The sequence below is a fragment of the Saccopteryx leptura genome, chromosome 3, assembly GCF_036850995.1.
Source record: "Saccopteryx leptura isolate mSacLep1 chromosome 3, mSacLep1_pri_phased_curated, whole genome shotgun sequence".
NCBI classification, from domain to species: domain Eukaryota; kingdom Metazoa; phylum Chordata; class Mammalia; order Chiroptera; family Emballonuridae; genus Saccopteryx; species Saccopteryx leptura.
In genome coordinates, this window is record NC_089505.1 from 307,192,800 (window position 1) to 307,218,358 (window position 25,559).

At 38.2% G+C, this 25,559-nt stretch overlaps 1 protein-coding gene across 1 annotated transcript in view; it reads right to left on the bottom strand.

Moving 5' to 3' along the window:
• Positions 1–25,264, bottom strand: part of C3H8orf34 (chromosome 3 C8orf34 homolog) — a 129,582-nt gene extending 104,318 nt beyond the window's left edge. Inside the window, 4 exon segments of the mRNA XM_066372442.1 lie at positions 24,950–25,029; positions 25,032–25,127; positions 25,130–25,219; positions 25,222–25,264. Of these exon segments, the coding sequence (XP_066228539.1) occupies positions 24,950–25,029; positions 25,032–25,127; positions 25,130–25,219; positions 25,222–25,264 (309 nt within the window).
• Between the last annotated feature and the right edge of the window lie 295 nt (positions 25,265–25,559).

Genomic DNA, 25,559 nt, shown 5'->3' on the forward strand with positions numbered 1-25,559 from the left:
TTAATGGAGGGAGATTATAAATTTTACTTAAATTAAAGGACTTGATTCAAAATTAAGTGTGCCTGACTTTAGAGTCCATTCTCTTAACCACTGGGCAATCCAGACAAATGCATCTATCATTTAAAATATGAAGTGTCTTCAAGTATAATCATACTTTTGGTATCAATTAAAACTTAGCAGTGCTTATGCAGTGCTGGGCATATAAACACCCACTAAATTTAGATTGTGATTCCTAAATTACAATAAATAAAAACATACAAGTATTTTAAGTAGTTTGTGCTTTAAAGAGTTTTTCTAAACAAAATAATGCTCCCAGGGACCGTTCTCTAACAAATGCTTCATGAATCATCTTTTAGGATTGAAAGATTGCCTTGTCTTAGGTCAACCTGTTTCTTTTCTAGAGTTTGATTAAATTGTGCCTGGCACAAAAACACCAATAGAAGCAGAAAGAAACATATGAATATCCTATATCTTGAGTGTTTATTACAACAGTATTGTTCTTGTCCACTTAGTGGTTGGAGCAAGCAGTAGTTTCCTAATGGGGTACACATGACCATCTGTTAGGGAATGGAAAGATAATACTAGACTTCTACTTTTTTTAATTTCATCTTTTGAAATGTCCTTGTTTACATGTTTTATTGTGCATAACATTTATGAACACATTTGTATATGCGTATAATATAGACATGAACATAAATAGTGTGGATGCAAAAATAAACATCATGAATAAGATTGTACAAATCAAAACATTTGGGACCCACTTAGAACATGATGTAGGCCAAGTCCAAGTCAAAAATTCAATTTCCCACACCACCTATTGCATATAAATAAAGTCTCTTTCCTACAAGGCATAAAATTAAGTCCAATTAAGAGGATGTGGATGAGTCATCACAAAACCATCTCTGCTAAAGACTAAGAAAAATGTCTCAAAGAACATCACTTATGTTAATTCTATAACACATCTTCCTATATAAAGAGAGAAAACTACTACTATTTATTTACATCCTGTGTTGTACAAGTCACTAGGTCAAAACACATATCCTTAATCTTTACCATAACCCACTAGGTTAGAAACTATTTACCCTATTTTATGCTTCATTAAATGTTAGTTAAGAGAGTTAAGAAACTTTCTAATATCACACTTCTAGTAAAACGGGAAATTGGTATTTGAACAATTTATGATCACAAAGTCAAGCACTACTCTCCTACGGCAGATTCCTCATTTTAGCGCTTAGATTTGATCTTGGGCAATTCATTTAAACTCTCTAAGTCTAAATTACTTATTTTTTAAACAGAGAATAATGAAAATAACTACTTTAAGTTAATTAATATGTTTCACATGTGGACTTTTTGTACCACTGCGGGGGGGGAATGCTAATGTTTTAGAAGCTTGTGGTATCTTCAGTCTCTGAATCTCACAGCTTATGTTGAATGACTCAAGGAAGTTCAAATATTTTCATGTGTTTAAAGGCTAGCTGGACCCTCATACAATATTCACATCTGGTCAGTTCTGAACTATCACAAACCCTGTCTAATATGAATAATAAATAGATTCACACCTCTTTTTTTTTTTTTTTTTTTTTTTTTTTTTTTTTTTTTTAGAGAGGAGAGAGAGAGGAAGAGAGAGAAGGGGGGAGGAGCTGGAAGCATCAACTCCCATATGTGCCTTGACCAGGCAAGCCCAGGGTTTCGAACCGGCGACCTCAGCATTTCCAGGTCGACGCTTTATCCACTGCGCCACCACAGGTCAGGCAGATTCACACCTCTTGTGCCAGTCAGAAATGGGAGAAAATTTTTATTTTATATTGAATTTCACAGGATAACAGCCTGATTATCAAGGATTATGAGTTCCCATCCTGAGTTCACTGTAGATGTATCTAAAACACACCAGAATAAATACAAATATGTATTTCTAATATAGGCTTCACAGCAAAAATTCTAAAGTATGACCACCATTTAACTATTGTAACATATCATCTTGGTTTTTCTTAATAATAATGACTTGCAGCTATATTTATACCAAGAGTAACTGGATGATAAAATATAAGAAACATATTTTTCTGAATGAATGATAAACTCTAGAAATGTATTTATTTCAAAATGAATGCAGCAAAAATGTATTTTAATTTTTTGGCCACATGCTACTATAAAAAAAAACTGTGAATAAGAAAAGGAAGTAGATTCTATTATTAAATTAATCAATGTAATAGGGTATGGCATGAGACAGTTTCAGCTGCCTCCAAATTTGGGGCTAAAGCATTAAAGTTGAGAACAGTGGGTGAGAAGTAAATATGTAATGGCTAATTTTATGTGTCAGCTTGACTGTGCTAAGGGACACCCAGATAGCTCATAAAACATTTCTGAGTGTGTCTAAAAGGGGATCTCCAGAAAAGATTAGCATTTCAATCAATAGATTGAATAAAGAAGACTGTCCTCAACAATGAGGATGGGTATCATCCAATCTGTTAGGGACCTAAACACAACAGAAAGACCAAGAAAAGGCAACTTTGCTCTCTCTGTTAAAACTGGGACATCCATAGTCTCCCAACCCTGGACATTGGTAGTCTTCTGGTTCTCAAAACTTTGAACTCAGAATAAATTACATCACTGACTTTTCTGGTTCTCCAGCTTCCAGAAAGCAGATCGTGGGACTTCTTGGCCTCCATAATCATGTGAGTCAATTGATATGGGAGAAGCTAAAGATTCCTTATGTAAACATTAGCTCTCACGTTCTAACAATTTGCTGGATTGGTTGATTGACATTTGGCTTCAACAGAGTCTTACATTCAATGGGGTAGAGATGTCACAACTTATCCTGGTATAAAGGAAAGAAGCCAAGGGCTTAGAAAGCCAAGAATAGCAGAGTAAGTTTATCATGTGAAAACTGTACATTCACTCACCACCAAGTCTAGATAGTCCCAGAGGACGTGTTCTTTACTTGGTAAACTCTGTGCTGATTGTCTTCTAAAGGCCAGAGTTAGCAGTGAGAACTGTCAACCACACAGGCTCTGCATTCAACAGGGATGATGTCTTCAGACTAGCAAACTCCGGGTGGCAATGCTTAACTTCCATAGACAAGGTGGACAAGTTTGCCATACTTGTCCATACTTGGGGAAGAGGGACAAAATGATAAGCACAATATTTTGACTAGCAGTAGTCTTTCATATTGCCCAATCACAGTGTCCCTAGAGGTGAAGTAGGTGAAGAGCCTATGGAAATATAACTTAATCAATATAACATAAAAAAAGGAACTAATCTAGAAGTTGAAACTTGACATGGGTTGCCATGACGGACAGTCGAGACTCACAAAAACTTAGGGGTACAAGTTGGTTAAGCCTCTGATGGCCAACTAACCCTGCAGAATAACCTTTCCAAATCTGTGGCACCCACACCACCTAATTCTACAAAGGGGCAAGTCCTCTGGATTTGGGAGGCGTTATGTACCAGAAGACATTCAGCTATCCATCAGGCTACTTTGACTTGGGTCTGGGGCAAGACAAGACTGCCACAGGACCAGCTGCAGTACATTAGGCTCCAGTACTTAGACCTTATGCCAAACTAGCTCCAGTGATGCTGGAAATGCCTGTGCCAAGCAAGATGCTGCTTTGAGTGGCTGGCAAGCCTGCATAGAACTACAGCACAGACCCCCAGGGGATTTCAGTGAGGTCCTGTCTGCTTCTCCAGATAACCAGTTTCCTTTTGAGATATACCTATTGTTTTGTTACTGGACCCCCTAAGAACATCTGACTAAAGGATATCAGTTGGCTATGGGACCTGAGATGCTCATTGTGAAGTAGGTATTCTCTCACTTGCCAAACCATGAGACTGGTTGTGAATGTTAGCAATCCAGAATGTACAAGTTCCCTGAAAGTTCAGGCTCTTCAATATATGCTCCTGTTACACTGCCTCCTTTCCCTCAGTGCATACATATGTCCTCACGGGGAGTACATTATGACCCATGACTAAGACGAGAGAAGAAAAATACAAACAAAAAAAATATCTGAGGCTGGTTTAGACCTGACCCTGCATGATACAGTGGCATAAAACCTAAGTGCTCTGTTAGACTGTTATAGCACTACAGGTTCACTATAAGTCTGCTAAAAAGACAGGCAGAAAGACTCCTAAGATTTAAGAATATTTGCTTGTCCACATAACTGATCTACTGCCAAATGTAGGAACCACTGATTGATGGACAGGGGATAATGCAGGGGATAATGGTATGGCTCAGAGATTTAAAAAGAACAGAACTGGAAGACTATTTTCAAGGATGTCTAGGAAAAGGTATGTGAGAGCACACCTTTAAATGTGGATAAAGAAATAAGGTGTTTGTTTCCTGTCTGTCTGTGGGTCTGAACAAAAAAGAAAGAGAAAGAAAGAGAGTTGAAATAATGAACAATAGCATATACACTGGGAAAAGTGGGCACTGGCCAGTTGGCTCAATGGTAGAGGGTCAGCCCAGCATGTGGATGTGCCAGGTTTGATTCCCAGTCAGGGCACATGGGAAAGGCACCTATCTGCTTCTTCACCCCTCCCCATTTTGTTTCTCCCCTCCCCTCTCTCTCTCGCTCTTCCCTGCCTGCAGCCATGGCTCAATTGGAACGAGTTGGCCCCGGGCACTGAGGATGGCTCCATGGCCTCTGCCTCAGGCTCTAAGAAGAGCTTGGTTGGAGTAATGGAGCAGGTGGGTCCCGGTTGTGTGCATGCAGGAGGAGTCTTTCTCTCTGCCTCCCCGCTTCTCACTTAAAAATAAATAAATAATAATAATAATAAATAAATAAGTAGCCTAGCAAAACATTAAGAGAAGTAAACTTTCCTAACTTTGTAAAAGGCATCATCCAAAAAAACTTCTAAAATTACAGTAATCATTCCTCTTAAAATCAGGACCCACACACACAATATATGAAGTATTACCACTAGTATTCAACAGTGCATTAGAGATCTTAGCCAAGAGAGTAAGACCAGAAAAAGGCATAAAAGCCATCAAGATTGAAAAAAAAACCTGTCATTTTTCCTATTCTTCACTATAGTTAGTCATCATATCATCACATGGAGTCCCCCAAAAAGGAAAGAAAAGCTGTAATGACTACAAAGAAACAACTTTGCCATTTTTACAAATGATAAGGCTCTCTACAAAGAAAAAGTAAAAAAAATCAGGCTAAGTAAAAATAAATAACATAACATAGTCTATTTCTAGATGCACATTTAGAATCAAAATGGAAATTTTTCTTCCATCCTAATTAAGCCCACTTCCTGGTCCCACCCAGGGAGTAGCTGTGGCAAGACCTCCTTGTGCCGCTTCCCAGAGCTGGCATTCTAAGACTCTTTGAGCCATGACTTTACTGAGCTAGGTGGTCCTCCAAAATCACATTTTTTAAGTATATTAAAGGACAGAAGAAAGTAAACTAATGGGTGTAGATTCTATAGCACTTCACTAGTCAAAGCAGAGTAAAAATGACCAATTTATCAAGCTTTAGCTCAGTGGTGCATTTGCTTTATGTTAATGAAAAGCAGATGTAGGCTCTGGTAGGTATTAAATAAAACCTTGGTGCTAATAAAAATATATCAAATTCACAATTACTATGAACCAACTGTATGATTTTATTGAATAATACTTACTACTTAGTCAATACAAACCAGCATAGGAGAAAAAAAAACATGTGAGAAAGAAGGAAAACAGTTACACGAAATAGGCTGCCTTTTGTTTTAGCTGCACCTTTCTTAGGCTTGCATGATTTGAGTGGCATTGTGAAAATAAGGTGGTTGTTTTTTTATACAAATTTGTATTTTTATTTACTCAAATAACTGAGACCTCTGATGCTACAAAGAACAGAAAATTCAAACCAGTCTGGTTTACATACACAGAAAGGGGAATCCATTGACTCATAAAACCAACTATAGATTTTTATTCATTTTACTTTTGTGGATCATCTTTTAAGGTCTTTGTGCATTTTCATTGTAAAGGTTAGGAATAATGGAAAGGCTTCCTCTGCTTTGTGTATAAAGCTAAGATTATTTTGTATTTCTGTAGACCATGATATTTTACATGCATTTATTCAATCAGCAAGTATTCTTAGGAGGCACACAGTACAAGATAGAGCCTTGAAGAAATGTTGGGGAAAAAAGCCAACAACATAGTTAGACAAGGCATAACTCAGAAAGTAGTTAAGTAATGATGTGGTTAACCACAAAAATGAGTGGCCCAGCCTCTCAGTGCAACAGTAGTTCACAGCAAAGGAAAATCTAGGGAAGCTTGAGCAGCCAAAAATATATAATTAAAAAGGCAAAACATGAACTATCTCCTAATAAGTGTTTGATAGTTGGATAGGGGAATAAAGTAGATACTGGGATTTGTGCCCAGATCCCTCCTTTAGAAATAAAAACTCATTCTGACAACTGCCAAGAGTGTTGGCTTTTTTGAAGTCTCTTACCTGAGGCCTCTTCCAGAATTGTTCTTCCACCAAAGTCAGCTGTATCCCCAAGGTCATGTACTTTCTCTGGAGAAAGCCTGCTTCTCATGGCTGGAGTACAAAGCCCGACTACCATGCCTCCATTGGAATAACCCATTAGGGCCTCCCCATGCCTGAGCTCCTGAGGTGGTCCTATCTGTGTGATTGGCTGAGGACTCTGTTGTAACTGCCTCATCTGTCAACTTCTTCCTCTACTCCAACCCTCTTCCCTCACTCCCCTCAAGGTGCTGATCTCATAAATGTACATGCAAATCTCCATCTCTGAGCCTGTTTTCCAAGGGACCTCATTCAAGACATTATTGAGCAGGGGAAATAGTCCATGTTGACAGAATATCAAGCAGACTTGACATTATATGTATCAGCAAAATTGAACAAGCTAAGCTGGCTACACTGAAGGCAGCATGTGGGGACAATAAAAAGTACAGTTAAGTAGATTTGGGAGGACCTTGAATGCCACACTAGTTTGGAATTCATTCCATAATTCAGTGTTGCAAAACCTTTGCATCCTCAGTGGCCCAGGACTGTGACTTCATCCTCCCGGATAACTGGAGGCAAAGCAAAATGTGATAAAACACAAGCATGAAAATTCTCTACAGTTTAACTAGCTTTAAAATTTATATGAACCTTAGCTAATGTACCATACAAGATGAAATCAATCACCAAGTTAAAGTATCTGCAAGTCCTAGATATTCCAGTCCTCAACAACCAGGGTACGTGGATGATTACTCACCTACATCCAGTGGACTGATAAGAAAATCAGTAAAATGATGAGGTTGGCAAAGTGGTGACAGTGAATAGCTAGCCTAGTAATTATGTCACTAATCCATGCAAAACCACTATGATCCACATGCTATAATTTAATCATTTCCTTCCTTTTGCCCCATTCAGTGAATAAACTCTTGTGTGGGAAAATGAACCTTGCATTTTGTCCACAGTTAGCATTTGTTATAATAAATGCATACTCAAGAAGCATGGCCCTGGTGGGTGGAGAAACAGTATATATTTATTCTTTTGCAGGAAAAATGACATGATAAATGTCACTGCTTGGAACAGTTAATTTGTCAGCCAGATGTAGAATGGATCATCAGAGTGGGACAATCTGATGGCATTTGTGATTGCCAGGATTGAGTTGGCAATGATGACTAGAGCAAGAAAGTAACAACACAAAGGGCATTTCAGAGAACAAACTGAAAGGATCTGATAATTCACCAGATACACTTAAGGAAAGGAAGGTGAGAACGCAATCTGAGCCTTGGGGAGAATTGTTAAACTGTAGCTGAAACAAAGAGGTAAGGAGAGTGGAACACCTTGTGTTGTTTTGGCTTCCTTTTGAGTTTGATGCACCTGTAAGATAATCTACATGAAAAGTCTTTCAAACAGTACCCATTCAAAAATACCTGTGCAACAGGAGATGCCTTGTAGACAGCTGTCGGTATGTGATGGTGCAGCCACGTGAAATGTACCCTGTTGCTTTACAATGCTCCCGGTGGCCTTCCTGAGGCCGCCTCACTTTCACTTCCCTTCATGCTTAGGGCAGTTGAATCCAGCCCAGGCAGAGCACGAGGCTTGTGAAGCCAGGTAGTATGTAAAGTCCACAATTTTGTGGGGTTCTTTTCTTAGCTCTTTGAAAGAGTTTTAAAAGGAGAGGGAGTAAAGTGACAGTAGGTCTGTATGTGAAATATTTGACTCATTTCTTGTCCACCTCCCCAGGGCGCCATTTTTACTCCCCCAAGGCTCATTCCCACCCTACCTGTCCTCTCACCAACACTTCTGATCAGGTCTACTCTAACTTAGGGGTTTCTTAACCTCAGCCAAAAATCCCCATTAAGGTTTTTAAAATATTTTTTATTTACTCATTTTAGAAAGAGAAGACAGGAAAGAGAGAGACAGAGATGGAAACATCATTCTATTCCTGTATGTGCCCTGACCAGGGATCGAACCGGCAACATCTGTGCACCTGGATGACGCTCTAACAACTAAGCTATCCGGCAAGGGCTCCATAAGGTTTAAATGACAAGAAATTCAGCATTAATATGCAAATACACTAGTCATGTGGGAGTCAGTAGGGAACTCTGGACCAAACCATTTAAAACCAATATAGCAGTAATACAGAGCTAGGAAAACAGTGGGTTCTGGGAGCAAAAATAGCCCATTAACCTGGTACCTCATAAGAAGCTATAAACCATTCTTATTTTCCATTATTTTTGTGTATATTACATAGCTATAATAATACTGCAATATAATGTGGAATTTATCCTTTCTATATTTTTAATGGCTCCATAATATCCCATCTGGGGAAAAGTTTATTTCACTCTCTGAAAAATGTCAAGTACGAGAAATAAAAACGAACAGTCAATTATAGGAAATGAGCTACTGAACAAAATGGAGTTGTGCCAAAGCACAAGACTGACCAAACCCCTCGCCATGTGGAGGTTACACTATGGGGAGAGCCAAAACACTGACCAAATAAGTAAGAACATGCCACAGATTGATGAGTGCTAGCAATTAAACAGTGGGGCAGGACGGAGGCCCACTGGGGGAACTGATGACACTGAGTTGTCTGTGAGGTCCCTCTAATGAAATGTTTAACTTTAAATCTGAATGGCGAGAGGGAATGTCTCAATAAATATTTCTGGTCAGAAGTATTGCCAACTATATACACAGACTGCAGACACAAGAGGTGTTGGGGGAAACTTTCGCACAGAGAAAATAGATCATGCAATAGATCATGCAAAGGCCCTGAGACACAGGCAGCTGTTAGGCAGCTTCATCTCTGCTATTCATGACTCATCCTGGAAAAGAAATCATCATCCTGTAAATAATTCCTTAAATCCAGAAAGAGCCAAATAATTTTAGAAAGAAAGCCAGTGAGAGTAAGTATTAACTAGAAACAGATCATTCAAATATATCCTATAAGGTACCTAAATTGTTTAGATCATGAGTGGGTGACTTCATGAGATATATTTATATTTATGCTTACTTCAGAAAAAATTTAAGTTATTTTCCATAAAAGTATAAATTATGATCCAATGGCATAAATACAAAGTGAAGGGATTTCCTTCTTTTTGGGTATCCAAGTCACTGCTCAGCTAACATTATCCAAAATACATTGTTAATAACTTGAGAACTCAATGTATATGACCCTCATGAATTCTTCCCAAGTATTATTTCTCAAAACCAAACTACTGATGATCTTACTGACTCTGATCTGTCTTGGATTCCCTACCAATCTGTGAACCATAGCAATGGGATGTTACAAACTATACAGAGACTTCAAAGTCTTAAACCGAGTGTTAAATAAGGGTTAGACTTAGAATAATGTTGTGAAAGCTGGGACTTTTGTACAAGCTTCCCTGAAATAGAGTATTTCTCTTCTGTGTATATTTAACGGTGTGGTTTTTTTTTTTCATACCCTTGCTATGCCATTAAGAGGAAAGATACTAGGGAATGTCTCAATAAATATTTTTGGTCAGAATAAAATAATATTCTGTGCTTAATAAACTGTAGCTGGTTTAGATTACCATTTATATAATACTAAGATGATTATAAATTCTACAAACAAAACTTAAAAAGAAAAAAAAATGAAGTTACCAAAACAATACCAGATCTTCTAGAACATTAAATTAAAAGTAATAGCTCAAAAACAGCTACAATAAAGATTATGTAATGAAGTTCACTCCACACATATAGATACGGTATTTCAAGGACAAGACAAACCAAATGCATTCTCAATTCATAGCCTGTCACTATGAATTTTGATCAATATGTTCAAACAGCGCAGGAACAGCAGGAATTATATACTCCTCTAATGCTCCAGGCTACACTTCAAAAAGGAACTCCTCTTTTTTATGTTAAAGAAACAACTTACAACCTAAAACTATCAGAATATTTCATGTAGAACACTACCCAACAATCAGGTCATTTAAATATTTTTAATAATTTATGTTTTCATGTCTTATTTTTGTTAAGAACTTTCAGGAACAAAAACTACAACAACAAAAACAAATCTGCCCTTCACTTTATTCAGTTTACATATTTGATTCTCTGGCAAATTTCTTGAAAACTGATCTCTAAATTTGAAATTCAAATGTGAGCTGCTTACCTCTAAAACTAGAATGATGGAACACTCTGATGAATATGAGGATGGACTGGGTGTATAAACAGAAAACCAAGGTAGCTTTTGTAAAATTATGAGAACAGAATAGTTGAAAGTACCCCAAGTATATATCAGTCTGTTATAAATACACATGAATTTCTAAGGACAGGAAGTGTTTTACTTAGATTTATATTTTTTGTAGGTAATATAGCGCCCAAATAATATGTATCGTATATATACCGAAGGAATGGAAATGAAGTTGCAAACATTATGCACCAAAGAATTTAACATCTGAAAAGAAAATAGTGTCAAAATGAATTTTCAAAAAAGTGAAATCTCTCATAAACTGTTAAGGATATTTCCATGTTCCTAGTGCAAATTTTTATTTATACACAAACCCTACTTTTCAGATGTGACAAGCTGGGCCTGATTTTTTTCATTCATATATGTATTGACAACTATTTAGTAGAATACCTACTACGTCCCAGACACGTTCTAGGCATGAAGATATAAGTGGTTAAAACTGACTAAAATATCTGCTTTTAAGGAGTTATAGTCTAGTGGAATAAAGAGAATATAGACTAGCCCTGGCTGGTTGGCTCAAAAGACAGAACATCGACCTGGCATACAGACATCCCAGTTCAATCCCTGGTCAGGGCACACAAGAAAGGCAACTATCTGCTTCTCTCTCCTCTCTCTCCTCCTTCTCTCCCTCTTCCCATCTTGCAGCCATGGCTCCACTGGTTCGAGTGTCATCCCTGGGCACTGAGGATAGTTTGGTTGATTTGAACATTGGTTTCGGATGGGGGAGGGGGGAGGGGGGTCATCAAGTAGATCCCAGTCAGGGCACATGCTGGAATCTGTCTCTCTATCTGCCCCTCTTCTCAAAAAAAAAAAAAAAAGGCAAAGAGAATATAAACTAAATTTTTAAAAATCCAATGAGGTAAAATCAAATAACAATAAGAAGTATGTAGAAAAACAAAGAAAATCATATCATAGAGAGTGACAAGGAGTGGAGGTTGTGAGTGCTCCAGGTGGCTTCTCTGAAATAATAAAATATATTCCAGGTTGTTTCCTAATTTCAAATAAAGGTTCCAAATTTTGCCAAAGTATATGGTCAGTGTTGTGATATAGCCATAAGCAAGGCCTCGCCTGCCCCACAGTGACCACACACACTCTCCCTACACACTCTGCTGTGCTGTCTCCTTGACACCTTCACTGCTATGCTGTTTCAGAGGTACCAGAGCTACAACCTAAAAAGAGCTGATGCATACACTGAGTTTCTTCTAATCTCAGGATGCAAGAAGGCCAATCCTCCAAAGCTGCTCTCCACAGGCTCTGTCACTGGGGTATTACAGTGATACCTCAGTTTTCATCGACAATCAGTCCGAAAACAATCGGTAAAATCCAATCCGACTAAAACCAAGGCAATTATTTCCATATGAATCAATGTAAATCCAATTACTGTCCTCAGTAATCACTTACATGTAATTGTAGTATTGGCACTCACAATCAATAAAAAAAAGCACAAAAACGCTAGAAAGCAATGAAATTGTGTGGCTAGACACGTGAGTTGGTGCTCACACAATAAGAAACAATGCTACACTGAGCAGGAAAACAAGTGGGTCGCCCTTTGTTTTCGCAAAATTAGCAGACGGGTCACATGGGCATGCTGATAAAATCCGAGACAAATTTTTCGCGGGGAAAAAATCAACAAAAACTGAAACAGACGATAACTGAAGTCAACAAAAACCGAGGTATTACTGTAATATCGACAGAAAAGAGAAATAGTGGTAGCATGTATTGTGATGGCAGCCAACATTGACTGGGTGTTCGCCAAGTGGTAGGCACTGAACTGGGTTCTTTAGACTTTGTTTCATCTCACATATTCCTCATAATATACCCCTTAGGCGTTACTATACACATTGGGGCATGGATGTTCCCAGGGCTCAAGTAACTTGCTCTGAGTCAAGCAGACCTTAAAAGATCACTAAAACAGAGTTACTACTAAAGGTCACCTGTCTCATCCCATGTTACTGTGTCATGCATCTTCCTCTCTATTAAATGCAAATGCACGGGGGGAAGTTATGCACTAAGCCTTGCACAGTGGTGTGAACTAATTCATCAAGCGCTCTCCAGAAAGAGGATATTAAAAAAGAGAAAATACGGCTAAAAGTAAATTAAATTAGGTTAATTCACTTAAGTGCATAATTAAAAGTTATTCACTGTACCTAAAGGCTAATTAATGGGATAGGAGAGATTTTGCTCTAGGTTTTAAAGAAATAAATGTTAAGATGCTATTTTAAATCTGGTTCTATCTCCAATGGGTTTTTCTCCTTAGAAGGAAAAATATATACAATTTAATGCTTTAATTCAACAGGTATCTACTCAGATTTATAACCTTCAAGAGCTTCAGATCTACCTTTAGATTCAATACATGATATAATATATGAACAAGTACCGACTATCAGCTGATTACTATTACTAACACATCATTCAGATTGTCCTCCACTGTAGGAGGACACAGAAAAAAGGAATAGAAAGCAGGCCCCTATTCATACCAGACACATCGGTCCACTTTTTTAACATGTGCATCTTAGTGCAGTAAATTTCCCTCTAGGCACTACTTGAGCTGTATCTCATATATTTTGATATATTTACCTTTTCGTTGTTTAAAGTATTTTTATAAATCTCCTTGAGATTTTTTAGTAGATTACTTAGAAGTATACTGTATATTTTCCCAGTGTTTGGAAACTTTCCTGGCTTCTTGTTATTGATTTCTAGTTTAGAAATCAATATCTGTGATATTGATTGAGAAATCATATCTGTGATAGAGAAAACATCCTATATGATTTCAATTGAGGTTTATGTTGGAATGGTCTTTGTGTGTGTGTGTGTGTATATTATGACATTAAAAAAGAACGTGTATTCTGCTGTTGTTACATGGAGCTGTCCACAAATGTTGACTAGGTCCTCTTGGTTGATGTGCTACAGAGTTCTTCTGTGGTGTTTCTCATTTTCCATCTGGTTGTATTATCAATTGTCAAAGAAGGTTCTGAAGTCTCCGAAATCTTCAACTCTATAGAAGTTATACATTTGTCTATTTTTCTTTTTTATTCTATCAGTTTCTGCTTCACAGATTTTGCAGCTCTGCTATTCAGTGCTCACACTTAGCATTGTTATTTTTCTTGGTGGAGGGACCCTTCTATTGTTATATAATGACAATCTTTGTCTCTGGTAATTTTCTATCCTGTCAGGTCTACTTTATCTGACATCACTCCTGCTTTCTTTTGATGTTTGCATCTCTTTTCCCATTGTTTTAATTTTAACTTGCTTATTTCTTTATTTGAAGAGGGAGTTGTGGAGATGGCACAGACTTGGGTCATGGTTTTCAATCCACTCGCTGTCTTTTATTTAGTATATTTAGAACATTTGCATTTAATGTAATTTACTGACATATTTGGGCTACAATCTGCCATACTATTTCTCATTTTCTGTTTGTTCTGTTTTTTGGTTTTTGTTTTGTTTCTTTTTTTCTTATTCCTGTGAATTACTTGAACATTTTTAGAGTTCCATTTTGACTTGTCTGTAGTTTCTGAGGGCATCCCTTTGTATATATATATTTTTAGCAGTTGCTTTAGGTATTAAGTTATACATACACAATTTATCTACAGGTGTCATCAACTTACCAGTTCAAGTGAAGTACAGAAACCTTACCACCCTTGTGCTTTTTTCTCCCCCTGGCTTATAATACGGATACCTTAATACCTCAACACACATTTAAAACTGCACCTGACATCTCTTTCTAATAACTCATTACTGGTGTATAACAATGCAACCAATTTCTGAATATTTGTTTTGTATCCCACTATTTTGCCAAATTCATTTATTAAATCTAGTAGTTTATAGGTGAAATCTTTAGGGTTTTCTATGTACAATATCATGTCATCTGTGAATACTGACAGTTTCACTTCCTCCTTTCCAATTAGTAACAAAAAGATAAACAAATAAGGTACTGAGGAATAAATTTAACCAAGGAGGTAAAAGACCTGTACTCAAAAAATTATAAGATTCTGAAAAGAAATTGAGGAAGATGCAAATAAGTGAAAGCATATACCATATTCATGGATAGAAAAAATTAACATCATTAAAATGTTCATACTAATTTAAATCTATAGATTCAATGTAAACGTACTAAAGTACCAATGACATATCTCAGACATAATAAATATTCCAAAAATTTATATGAAACCACAAAAGACCCCAAATAGCCTCAGTAATCTTGAGAAAGAAAAACAAAGCTGAAGGTATCACACTACCCAAAGTATACTACAAGGCCATAGTAATCAGAACGCACAGTACTGACACAAGAACAGGCATATAGATCAATGGAACAAGCCAGAGATCACACAAATAAACCCATGCCTTTATGTGAATTAATATTTGACAAAGGAGGCAAGAACAAACAATGGGGTAAAGACAGTCTCTTCAATAAATGGTGCTGGGAAAATTGGACAACTACATGCAAAAAAAAAAAAAAATGAAACCAGACTACCAATTTACATCATACACAGGAATTAATTCAAAATGGATTAAAGACTTAAAGGTAAGTAAGTCACAAAACCATAAAAAATCCCATTAGAAAACATAGGCAATAAAATTTCAGGCATTTTTTAGCAACACTGTGACTGATATATCTCCTTACTCAAGAGAAACAAAGGAAAAAATAAAAAAATGGGACTACAACAAACTACAGCAAAAGAAACCATCAACAAAATTAAAAAGAAACCCACTAAATGCGAGCACATATTTGCCAATGATATATTTGATAAGGGGTTAGCTTCCAAATTTTATAAAGAACTTATACAAATCAATACCAAAAGAACAATCCAATTAAGAAATCAGCAAATGACCTCAATAGACACTACTGCGAAAAAACATACAGATGGCCAATAAACACATGAAAAGATGCTCAATGCCCCTAATTATCAAAAAGATGCAAATTAAAACCAAAATATGATACCACTTCATGCCAGTCAGAATGGCTATCATCAATAAATCAACGACCAATAAGCACAGATGAGGACATGGAATAAAGGGAATCTGTTGGTGGGAAAGCAGATTGGTGTAACCACAGTGGAAAGAAGTATAGAGTTACCTCAAAAAATTAAAAATGGAACTGCCTTATGATCCACTAATTCCACTTCTGGAAATATATCCAAAGAAATAAGAAATACTACTTCGAAACAATATATGAATCCTTATGTTCATTAAAACATTATTTACAATAGCCAAGATTTGAAAGCTGCCCAAGTGCCCATTAGTAGATAAGGGGATAAGAAAGTAGTAGTAAATTTACACAAAGGAATACTACTCAGCAATAAAAAAGAAGGTAATTTTATCTTTTGCAACATCATGGATGGACCTGGAGAGTATTATGCTAAGTAAAATAATCCAGTGAGAGAAAGACAAGTATACTTATATGTGAAATATAATGAACAAAATAAACTAACAAACAAAAAGGTTTATGGATATGAAGAACAGACTGACAGCTATCAAAGGAGATAGGGGTTGGGAAACTGGGTGAAAAAGGTGAAGGGTTTAAGCAAAGAAAAAACTCATAGAAACATACAACAGTATGGTGATTGCAAGAGGGAAGGGGAGAGTTGGAAGAGAGTAAAGGAGGGATAAGTTGTGATGGAAGGAGTCTTGACTTGGGGCAGTGAACATACAATACAATACGTAGGTGATGTATTATAGAACTGTATACCTGAAATACCTATAATTTCATTAATCAATGTCATCCCAATATTATAAATATTAGCATATTAAAATATTAGAAAATTACAAAATAAGATCCTCAGATTTGGGAACATATGTGTATAAAATAAAAATTTTTGTTCAAGGTATAAATTATTCTGCCAAACACTCATTGATGTAGTATTTAATTTTGGATTAAAAAAAAAAAAGCTGTGATACATTTACACAATGGAATACTACTCTGCCATAAAGAAGAAGAAAATTTTACTTTTTGCAACAGCATGGATGAACCTGGAGAACATTACAATAAGTGAAATGGGCCAGTCAGAGAAAGACAAGTATCATATGATTTCACTCATATGTGAAGTCCAATAAACAAAATGAACTAACAAGCAAAACAGAGGCAGACGCATAGTTGGAGAGCAGGCTGACAGCTGCCCAGGGTGGGAGGGGTGGGTCAGGGAGGTGGACTGGTAAAATAAAAAAGGAAAAAATAGAAGAATGAATGCAGACAACAGTGTGGTGATTGCTGGGAGCGGGGGAGATGAAGAAGGGAAAAGAGGATAAATGGTGATGGGTGAGGACTTGAGTTGTGGCAGGGTAAGCACACAATACAGTGTGCAAAGCTGAGTTGCAGAGTTGGGCACCTGAAACCTGTATACATAATTATGTTAACTAGTATCACACTAATGCAATTTAAAAAAAGGTTTTTTAAAATTTAACCCTTTGAGTAGTGAGTTTATTTCATGCTTGCTGATCCCAGGGAGTTATTTTAAAAAAATGAAATTAGTTCCAGTTACAGTTTTATTAACTTATAATCATGTTCGTTTGATAACCAACTTATGGAAACAATAAGAACAAACATTTGCCTTTTTTTAATGTTGCCTTAAACATTTTTAAAATAAATCAATTGTACTCTGGATGGTCAGGAGGGATGAGGATGTACATGAACGTCTGTACTACTTAAAAGATTAATGGGCAAAATATTTGAATAGACACTTCACTAAAGATATGTGGAAGGCAAATACTCATATGAAAAACTATCAGCAGCACCAGGCATCAAGGGTACATAAAATAAAATCACAATCAGATACCACACATGCCTGTAAGGATGGCTGTTATTAAAAAGACAGGTGACACCATATTTTGGCAAGGATGCAGAACAAATGGAACTCTCATACACTGTTGGTAGGAATGTAAAATTGTACATCCACTTTTCAAAACTAGTGGTGAACATTTTAAAAAGTTAAGCATACACCTACCATGTGATCCAGCCATTCAAGCATAAATCCATGCAAAATACTACTCAGCAATAAAAAGAAATAAAACTACTGGCACATGATACAACATGAATGAATGCAAAATAATTATGTTGAATAAAAAAAGACATAACAACAAATATAACTGCATAGAAAACTCTAGAAAAGAAAGACTAATCCATATCGACAAAAAAATATCTTAGTTGCCTGAGGATAGGGAGAGGTAAGAAAGGGTAGGAAAAAGAAATTACAAAGGAGCATTCTAGACAGCAGGTAGGAGGGAGGGATATGAGGAGCGTGTCTCAATTGAGTCCATAATTCTAAGGCACCTTCCGGAAAATACAAAAAGACATTTCCACTACAGATCACTGACTGCCATTTGACCACAGAGAGGCGCAAACGAGATGCCACCACTCATAAAAATAGTGCTCTGTTCATCCAGAAGGAGAAACAAGTCTCTCTGCCTCAGTACCTTTCTTGAGTTTTAGCACTTTTACACATTTATTTTTTAATATTTTTGCTGATACTTCAATAAAATTTTGAAAGGGAGAAGAAAAAAATACATATGCTTAACCAGAATTGTAATTTGTCTTTACTCAGAATGTATATGTATGAATGATTAATAGAACCCTTAATTCTATTTACATAATATAAAGAAACCCAATGGGTGAACAAGTTTGTAAATACTCATTTCCTAGATGCTCTTTATTTTTATTTTTAATATTTTTTATGGGCCTGGCTTGTTGGCTCAGCAGTAGAGCATTGGCCTGGCATGTGGAAGTCCTGGGTTCAATTCCCAGTCAGGGCACAAAGGAGAAGCAACCATCTGCTTTTCCACCCCTCCCCACCCTCTCTTCCCCTTCTGCAGTCATGACTCAAATGGTTCGAGCAAAGTTGGCCCCGGGAGCTGAGGATGGCTCTATGGCCCCAGCCTCAGTTGCCGAGTCTGGATCTGCAGCCCAGCCGGGCAGAGCATCACCTGGTGGGCATATAAAGGAGTCTGTCTCTGCCTCTCTGCCTCTTACTTTAAAATAAATAAATAAATAAATAAATTATATATATATATATATATATATATATATATATATATAGTTTTAAAAATAATTTTAAATTTACAGAAAAAGTACATGAACAGCACAAAAATTCCATATATTACTCATCCAGAGACCCCAAGTTTTGCTAACTTTCCCAATAACGTCCTTCATAACAAAACTATCAGCCCCAGGACCATATTTTTACACTTACCGTAGTTGTTATGTTTTTTCAGTTTAATACTTCCATTGACTTTCACTACGTTCACATTTTTGAAAACTCCAGGAAAATAGAACTTCCCTATCAAGTTTATCAGATATTTTCTTATTACTCAATTCAGGTTAGTCATAATTGGCACAAGTATTCCAGAAGCAATGCCATGTTATTTTAATTGTGTTCTAACAGGTGGCACAGGCTATCATTTTCTCCTATCATTTAAGTAGTGTCCTCCAGGTTTTTTCACAATAAAATTACTTTTTCTCTTTGTAATTAATAACTACTCTGTGTAGATGCTAGAGATGATGTAACAGCTTATTCCTCATTGAATTTTCACCCATTTGTTTTGGCATCTATTAATGTTTCTTGCCTGAATTATTAAGAAGATGGTTGCCAAGTAGTGATTTTCTAATTCCACTATCCTTTCTAGTTTTATTAATTGGCACTCTACTATTTGATAAAACTTTCATTTCTCCCTATTACTATATTCATTTATATCATTATTGTTCCTATGCAATGAAATATTCCTATTTTATACTGTAAGATAATCTGTTTTGTTTTTTATTTTTGATTCTTAAGTTGTCCCAGATTTAGTTAATAAGAGCTTCTTCAAGCTGGCTTCTATGTTCTTTTTACATGTACCTATTTTTCTTTGGTCACTTTCTTACTTTCTGGCACAATAAGATTTTCAAAGTTCATCTTGTACTTTCCCAGCCGCAAGGCTGGAATCAACCATTTCTTCAAGGATACCTGGTTCTGCTTGACAGAGAACGGTATTTATAAGCCAAAATCTGGTCACTAAGTGTGCTCATTGCTAGTGGGGTATTGCTATTCCTAGACCCTCAGAGTAAAAAAAAGTAAGGAAATAAATGTATACATTTATGTTTATGTTAATACAATAAATCTATATTTATTTCTAATATATCTATTTCTATAATTGAAAGTCATGAGATCACATCAGTACCTCCAATTCCTTTCCAATACCACAAGGTTCATATACCTTTTTCTTTTTATATTTGTGACTCCCATCTTCAGCAGTGAGAGAACAGGTTTGCATTGTTTTCAACACGTTTACTTATTTTCTCAGCACTCCCCTGTCTCATATGTAACAAATCTCCTGATCCTGCCAGGTGACTACCTGATACTCGCCATGCCAGCTGGATTTCAGGGTTGCAGATGTGGCTGGAAAGTGTGGGGCAGGGTACCTGAAAAAAGCAACTTGTGTAGCAGCAAGTGTATGAATGATTCAGACTATGAGTAACCACACGGTTGATCTGAGTCCACCTCATAACATATGCAAATAAGTTAGCACAAATTCAGACCATGGGGGCAGAGGTCCTTTGAGCTAAACAAAGAAGGTGAGAAAGTGGCTCCATTCTACTTGGAGTGGATCAGTGGTCCCCAACCCTCCAGGCCGCGGACCGGTACTGGTCCGTGGGCCATTTGGTAACGGTCCGCAGAGAAAGATAAATAACTTACATTATTTCTTTCTTTTTTTTTTTTTCAGGGACAGAAAGAGAGTCAGAGAGAGGGACAGACAGGGACAGACAGACAGGAACGGAGAGAGATGAGAAGGATCAATCATCAGTTTTTTGTTGCAACACTTTTAGGTGTTCATTGATTGCTTTCCCACATGTGCCCTGACTGCAAGCCTCCAGCAGACTGAGCAACCCCTTGCTCAAGCCAGTGACCCTGGGTCCAAGCCGGCGAGCTTTTTTTTGCTCAAGTCAAATGAGCCCACGCTCAAACTGGCGACCTCGGGGTCTCGAACCTGGGTCCTCCGCATCCCAGTCCAACGCTCTATCCACTGTGCCACCGCCTGGTCAGGCTTACATTATTTCTGTTTTATTTATATTTAAGTCTGAATGATGTTTTATTTTTAAAAAATGACCAGATTCCCTCTGTTACATCTGTCTAAGACTCACTCTTGACGCTTGTCTTGGTCACGTGATACATTTATCCATCCCACCCTAAAGGCAGGTCTGTGAAAATACTTTCTGACATTAAACCGGTCGGTGGCCCAAAAAAGGTTGGGGACCACTGGATCAGACCACATTTGGAGAAATGTAGTGAATTTGTTTGGCCACATCATCAGTACACAGAAATTTAAAAAGTCTATGGAGATTTTATAAAGACCCTAATATTCTGCTTTTAATAATTTAGAATTTTACAGTCTTGTGACTATGCTCAGGCCTGAACCAAGATATATGAATGCACTAGCAATAATTTTCAAATAGTTATTTTATTTGTTTAAGGGAATGGGAGAAACTAAAATGATACACTTCTCTATGTCAAAAATGAATGTATAATACTATGAATTTCCACATCATTTAATCTCTTGGTTACTAAGTTAAACTACTTACAATATAGACAAAATAAATCACTTGATCCTAATAAGAATCTATTAGCCAGTTAACTATTCAGTTTCAGAAAATCTGCCAATTTTTTTTTTTTTTTTTACTATTCAATGGTTGGCCTTAGGGTTTGAGATTAATCTTGTATTTTACACTATGCATCTTGCCTATGCATGTTGCAAAAATACTCTCCTTTGGTGGAAGTCAAACCATGTCACAGTTAAACAGCTATGTATGGAAATCTATAGTAAATAGGATCAAAGTCTAATTTATTAAAGCAATGTCAAGCATTCCTATATGATAAATTAATGCCCAGGCTTCCCTACCTGCCTGCCGTGAATAAGCCAATAGACTACTCAAAGTGTTACATCTTACAAAAATATGAAATAATGGGGGAATGTAAGTCATTAGTACCATTTCCACCTTATATCTTCATATTATTTGATTAAAATATCATTACCCAAGACTCTACTGCAATGACTTATAGGCATGGTTTTATAGTGTTTCAAAATATCTTAAATAGTATTTAAAGGTAGCATAAACTTATACTACTAAACCTGAAAACAAGATTCATTTGCCCTTTCTGGTTGGCTCAGTGGTAGAGCGTCAGCCTGGAGTGCAGGAGTCCCAGGCTCGATTCCCGGCCAGGGCACACAGGAGAAGTGCCCATCTGCTTCTCCACCCCTCCCCCTCTCCTTCCTCTCTGTCTCTCTCTTCCCCTCCAGCAGCCAAGGCTACATTGGAGCAAAGTTGGCCCGGGCGCTGAGGATGGCTCTATGGCCTCTGCCTCAGGCGCTAGAATGGCTCTGGTTGCAACAGAGCAGTGCCCCAGATGGGCGGAGCATCGCGCCCTGGTGGGCGCATGTAGGAGTCTGTCTGTCTGCCTCCCCGTTTCCAACTTCAGAAAAATACACACACACACACACACACACACACACACACACACAAAGATTCATTTTAAAATAGCTTTTGAAACACCATAATGTGTGCATCACTTTATAAGGTAAGGTTCTCAAATAATAAAATGTTAGAAATAAAAAAAAACTAAGTAAAAAAATAAACTAAGTAACAACTAAGTAAAAAAAATATACAGGTAAAAACAGGAAACAAGTATTCTCATAATGGTGTAGGTTACCTTTGTTATTGTTTTAAGTAACATTCACTGCTTTCCTTAAAGTGCCTCACTCCAATAAGTTCTTTTAAAACATTCCTAATTTACAAAGTCTGTAAAGAAGACAAAAGGTCAGGTCTTGTATATTTTCAATATTAAAGTAAACCTGTGTCAGTAACTGCAGTACCTAAGCACACACACACAAAATCACAACAAAGCACAGATAATAAAACTTGGAGATACCTAACCATTTCAATATGTGACTGTTAAAAGGAGATTTTAATTTATGTCACTGTTTCTTATACTGTGGCCCTGGAATTAAATACATAATAATCATTTGTGTGCCTCTTACTTAATTCAGATTCCTGGCTCCTCTCTGATTTCTTGAGCAGTCCTTATGAGAACTGTTAACCAAAGTGCTGGGAGCTTTGAGAAAAACAGTAGAACAACATATCTGTTTTACACTAGTTTCCCTGGTTTTCTAACATAAGAAGGAAGGGCAACTACAAGCTAGTGAGATTATCCAATTTTGTGAAGTATGCATAGTTCTACTCTCAAAACCAAGGTCTATAAAGATCAAATTTACTGCAGAAGGACCTGCTTTTGATAAAAGAAAACTCACCTATTTTCCCCTTTCAATTACTTAAAGTGCATATCAATCCTTAAAAATTAACTACTCATCACTGCATATGGGGGTGTATATAATGTCATCAAAGAAATCAATAAAATATAAAGCAGCATATTTTTCCCTTTTTATTAAATATATTGAGGTGACACTGGTTAACAAAATTATACAGGTTTAAGCAATTACCATACTGTTTTCTGTGTCCCCCAAAAATATAATTTTGTCATTCTTTTTTTAGTGAGAAAGTCTAATAATTTTATGAGAAAATTTTGACATCACTTAAAATTAATCAGTGCAGAACTAGCTGGTGAGCATCTTTTTAAAATCAGGACTTGATAAATATTAAGTTGAATTTATTTCCTAATATGTAGAAAGTTTGCATATATTCCAAACTCTTTTATCACTTGGAGAGACTCCTGGAATTTTAAAATATGTTAAATGAACACAGCATCTATTAAAAATAATACACTTATTCTCCCTGGAAAATTGTATTTTATATCTAAGAGAGTAAAAACACTCTAAATATATTTATTTTCTGTTTCTTTTGATGCAATTAATACACTGTGTCACCAAAGGCTATGCTTCTGCTTTGTAAAAATATATATAAATACGGCATTGCTTATATAGCAATGCCAATTATTTCACTAAAGGTAAAGAAAAGAATTGTGGTAGTTCCAGCAATTCTGTTTTGCTTTTCTGTATGGATTTCCTTTGCTAACACTTTTAGCAGAAACAAGAATCAAGGCATACACTGTAGGATGTTATGACTCTACACAACAGTGAGTTTCTGTAGAAACTATAGTTGCGTCTTGAAAGACAGTTCAGCACTCAAGTTGGGCAGGAAAACTTAAGAGATCAAGTAGTCTTGATTACTTCAAATCCGTCCTCACCAGAAAAAAAGACCTATCTGATCTCATGCCCTTGTCCCCCTCTTCCTTTTTGTGTTGGGGCATTAGTTCTCATTACTGTTTTCTCTGCAGTTCTCACTGTTTTGGGTCCTAGCAAGGCTACTCCATTCTTGGTATCTATTCCTCCTGCTGTCTTGCAACCTCACTCAGAGGCTGGCGATATGTAACCTCCCCCCCCCGCCCCCCAAGAATGGCCAAAACTGCTTTCTGGGAGGAGGAATAAGGAGGGTAACTGGACCCTTCAACGTCCCTTGCAGCCCGCAGGTGCCCAACTGGGCAGCTGGACCTAGAGGAGAGGAGACAGTGAGTGTCCCTCCCCGCACCACCTCGGGATTTCGCCCGGCGCCCTGGCAACCGGTGGGACACTTGGCCCGTGCTGGGGTTCCGTCTCCCATCCTCATTTTCTCCAGTCCTCCTGCTCTTCATTTCTCCTACTGTATTTTTGTCAGCAATTCTTTTTGACACGATAACACAACACAGAGCTATGTCTCCCCATAAATGTGTATGTGTGTTTTCAGAACCTTTTTACGCCCCTTTTCTCCCCTTATCCAGGTAGGGTCTACAATACAAAGGACTCTCCTTCCATCCAGAGACCAATGTCAATGTCTCCGTTTGATCATTTCATTCAACATGCCCGCACCTACCAAAACCCACTCAGGACCAGTTCCACTTTCTCCCTGTTAACCATGTTCTTTCCCACTGCTAAGCATTTCCTCCACCTTTTTGGGTTCTACTAATGCTCACATTTTTAAAAAGCCCAATATGTAGAACAGTGTGAATTCCAGAGAGAGAGAGAAAGAGAAAGAGAGAGAGAGAGAGAGAGAGAGAGAGCCGTCTCAGTCTGTCAGGGTCCTGGGCGTGTGGCTTCCAGGTGCTGGACAGTCGGACGGCTCAAACTTCCCCTTCCAGGCTGGGGCTGGGCCCCGCCGAGCTCACCTGTCTGCGCCCAGGTGAGCAGGGAAGTGCCCACCGACTGTGTTCCCGAACACCTAGCCCTTTCAGAGCAACGCCAGTGACCTGGAGCCACAGGGGCGCCCCTCCTGCGCGTTTCTTCTCTCTCTCTCCTTCCCCCCGGAGTTTTCTGCTTTTGTGTGGGCACCCCTTCCTCCACGGTGCCTTACCTCAAACAGGGGACCGATCTTGTTCTTCTCCAGGTAAGCCTGGATCCGGGATTGCTGGTACGACGCCATGGAGAGCCAACAGGGGCCGCGCAGAGTGCGGGCAGAACGCGCCTCCACTGGGGGCCCACCCGCCTTCTCCCTGGACTGGGGCCGGGACAGGAGCTCGTGAGCCTGGGATCCCGGCGTGGCGGGCTCGGAGCCGACCGTGGGCGTGAGCTGCAGTCCGCGGAGCCGCGACCGCGTGGGGCGCCGAGAGCCGGAAACCCGGCACCGCGCCGCCAACTCAGACAACTCGGAACCGTGGGGGGAACTCATTCATCGCGCTCTCCAGCTGCGCCGCCTCCACGGCTCTCCGCAGCGCGGGCGCGGCGCGGGGGGATCGGAGCAGAGGAGTCTCTCTCCTCTGGGCGGCAGCAGCCGGGAGCCCAGGGCGGGAGGCTAGCCGGGAGCCACTGCTCTGCCCAGAGCGGCATCTGGGGGGCGCCCTAGGCCAGGCGGGGGCCGTGGGGCTCCACTATCCACGAGTGTGTGTGTTTGTGTGCAGAATGCGTGTGCCCCTCTCCCAGGTCACTGCAACAAACAACCCGGGTTTCTCCTTAGCCTGTGCTCG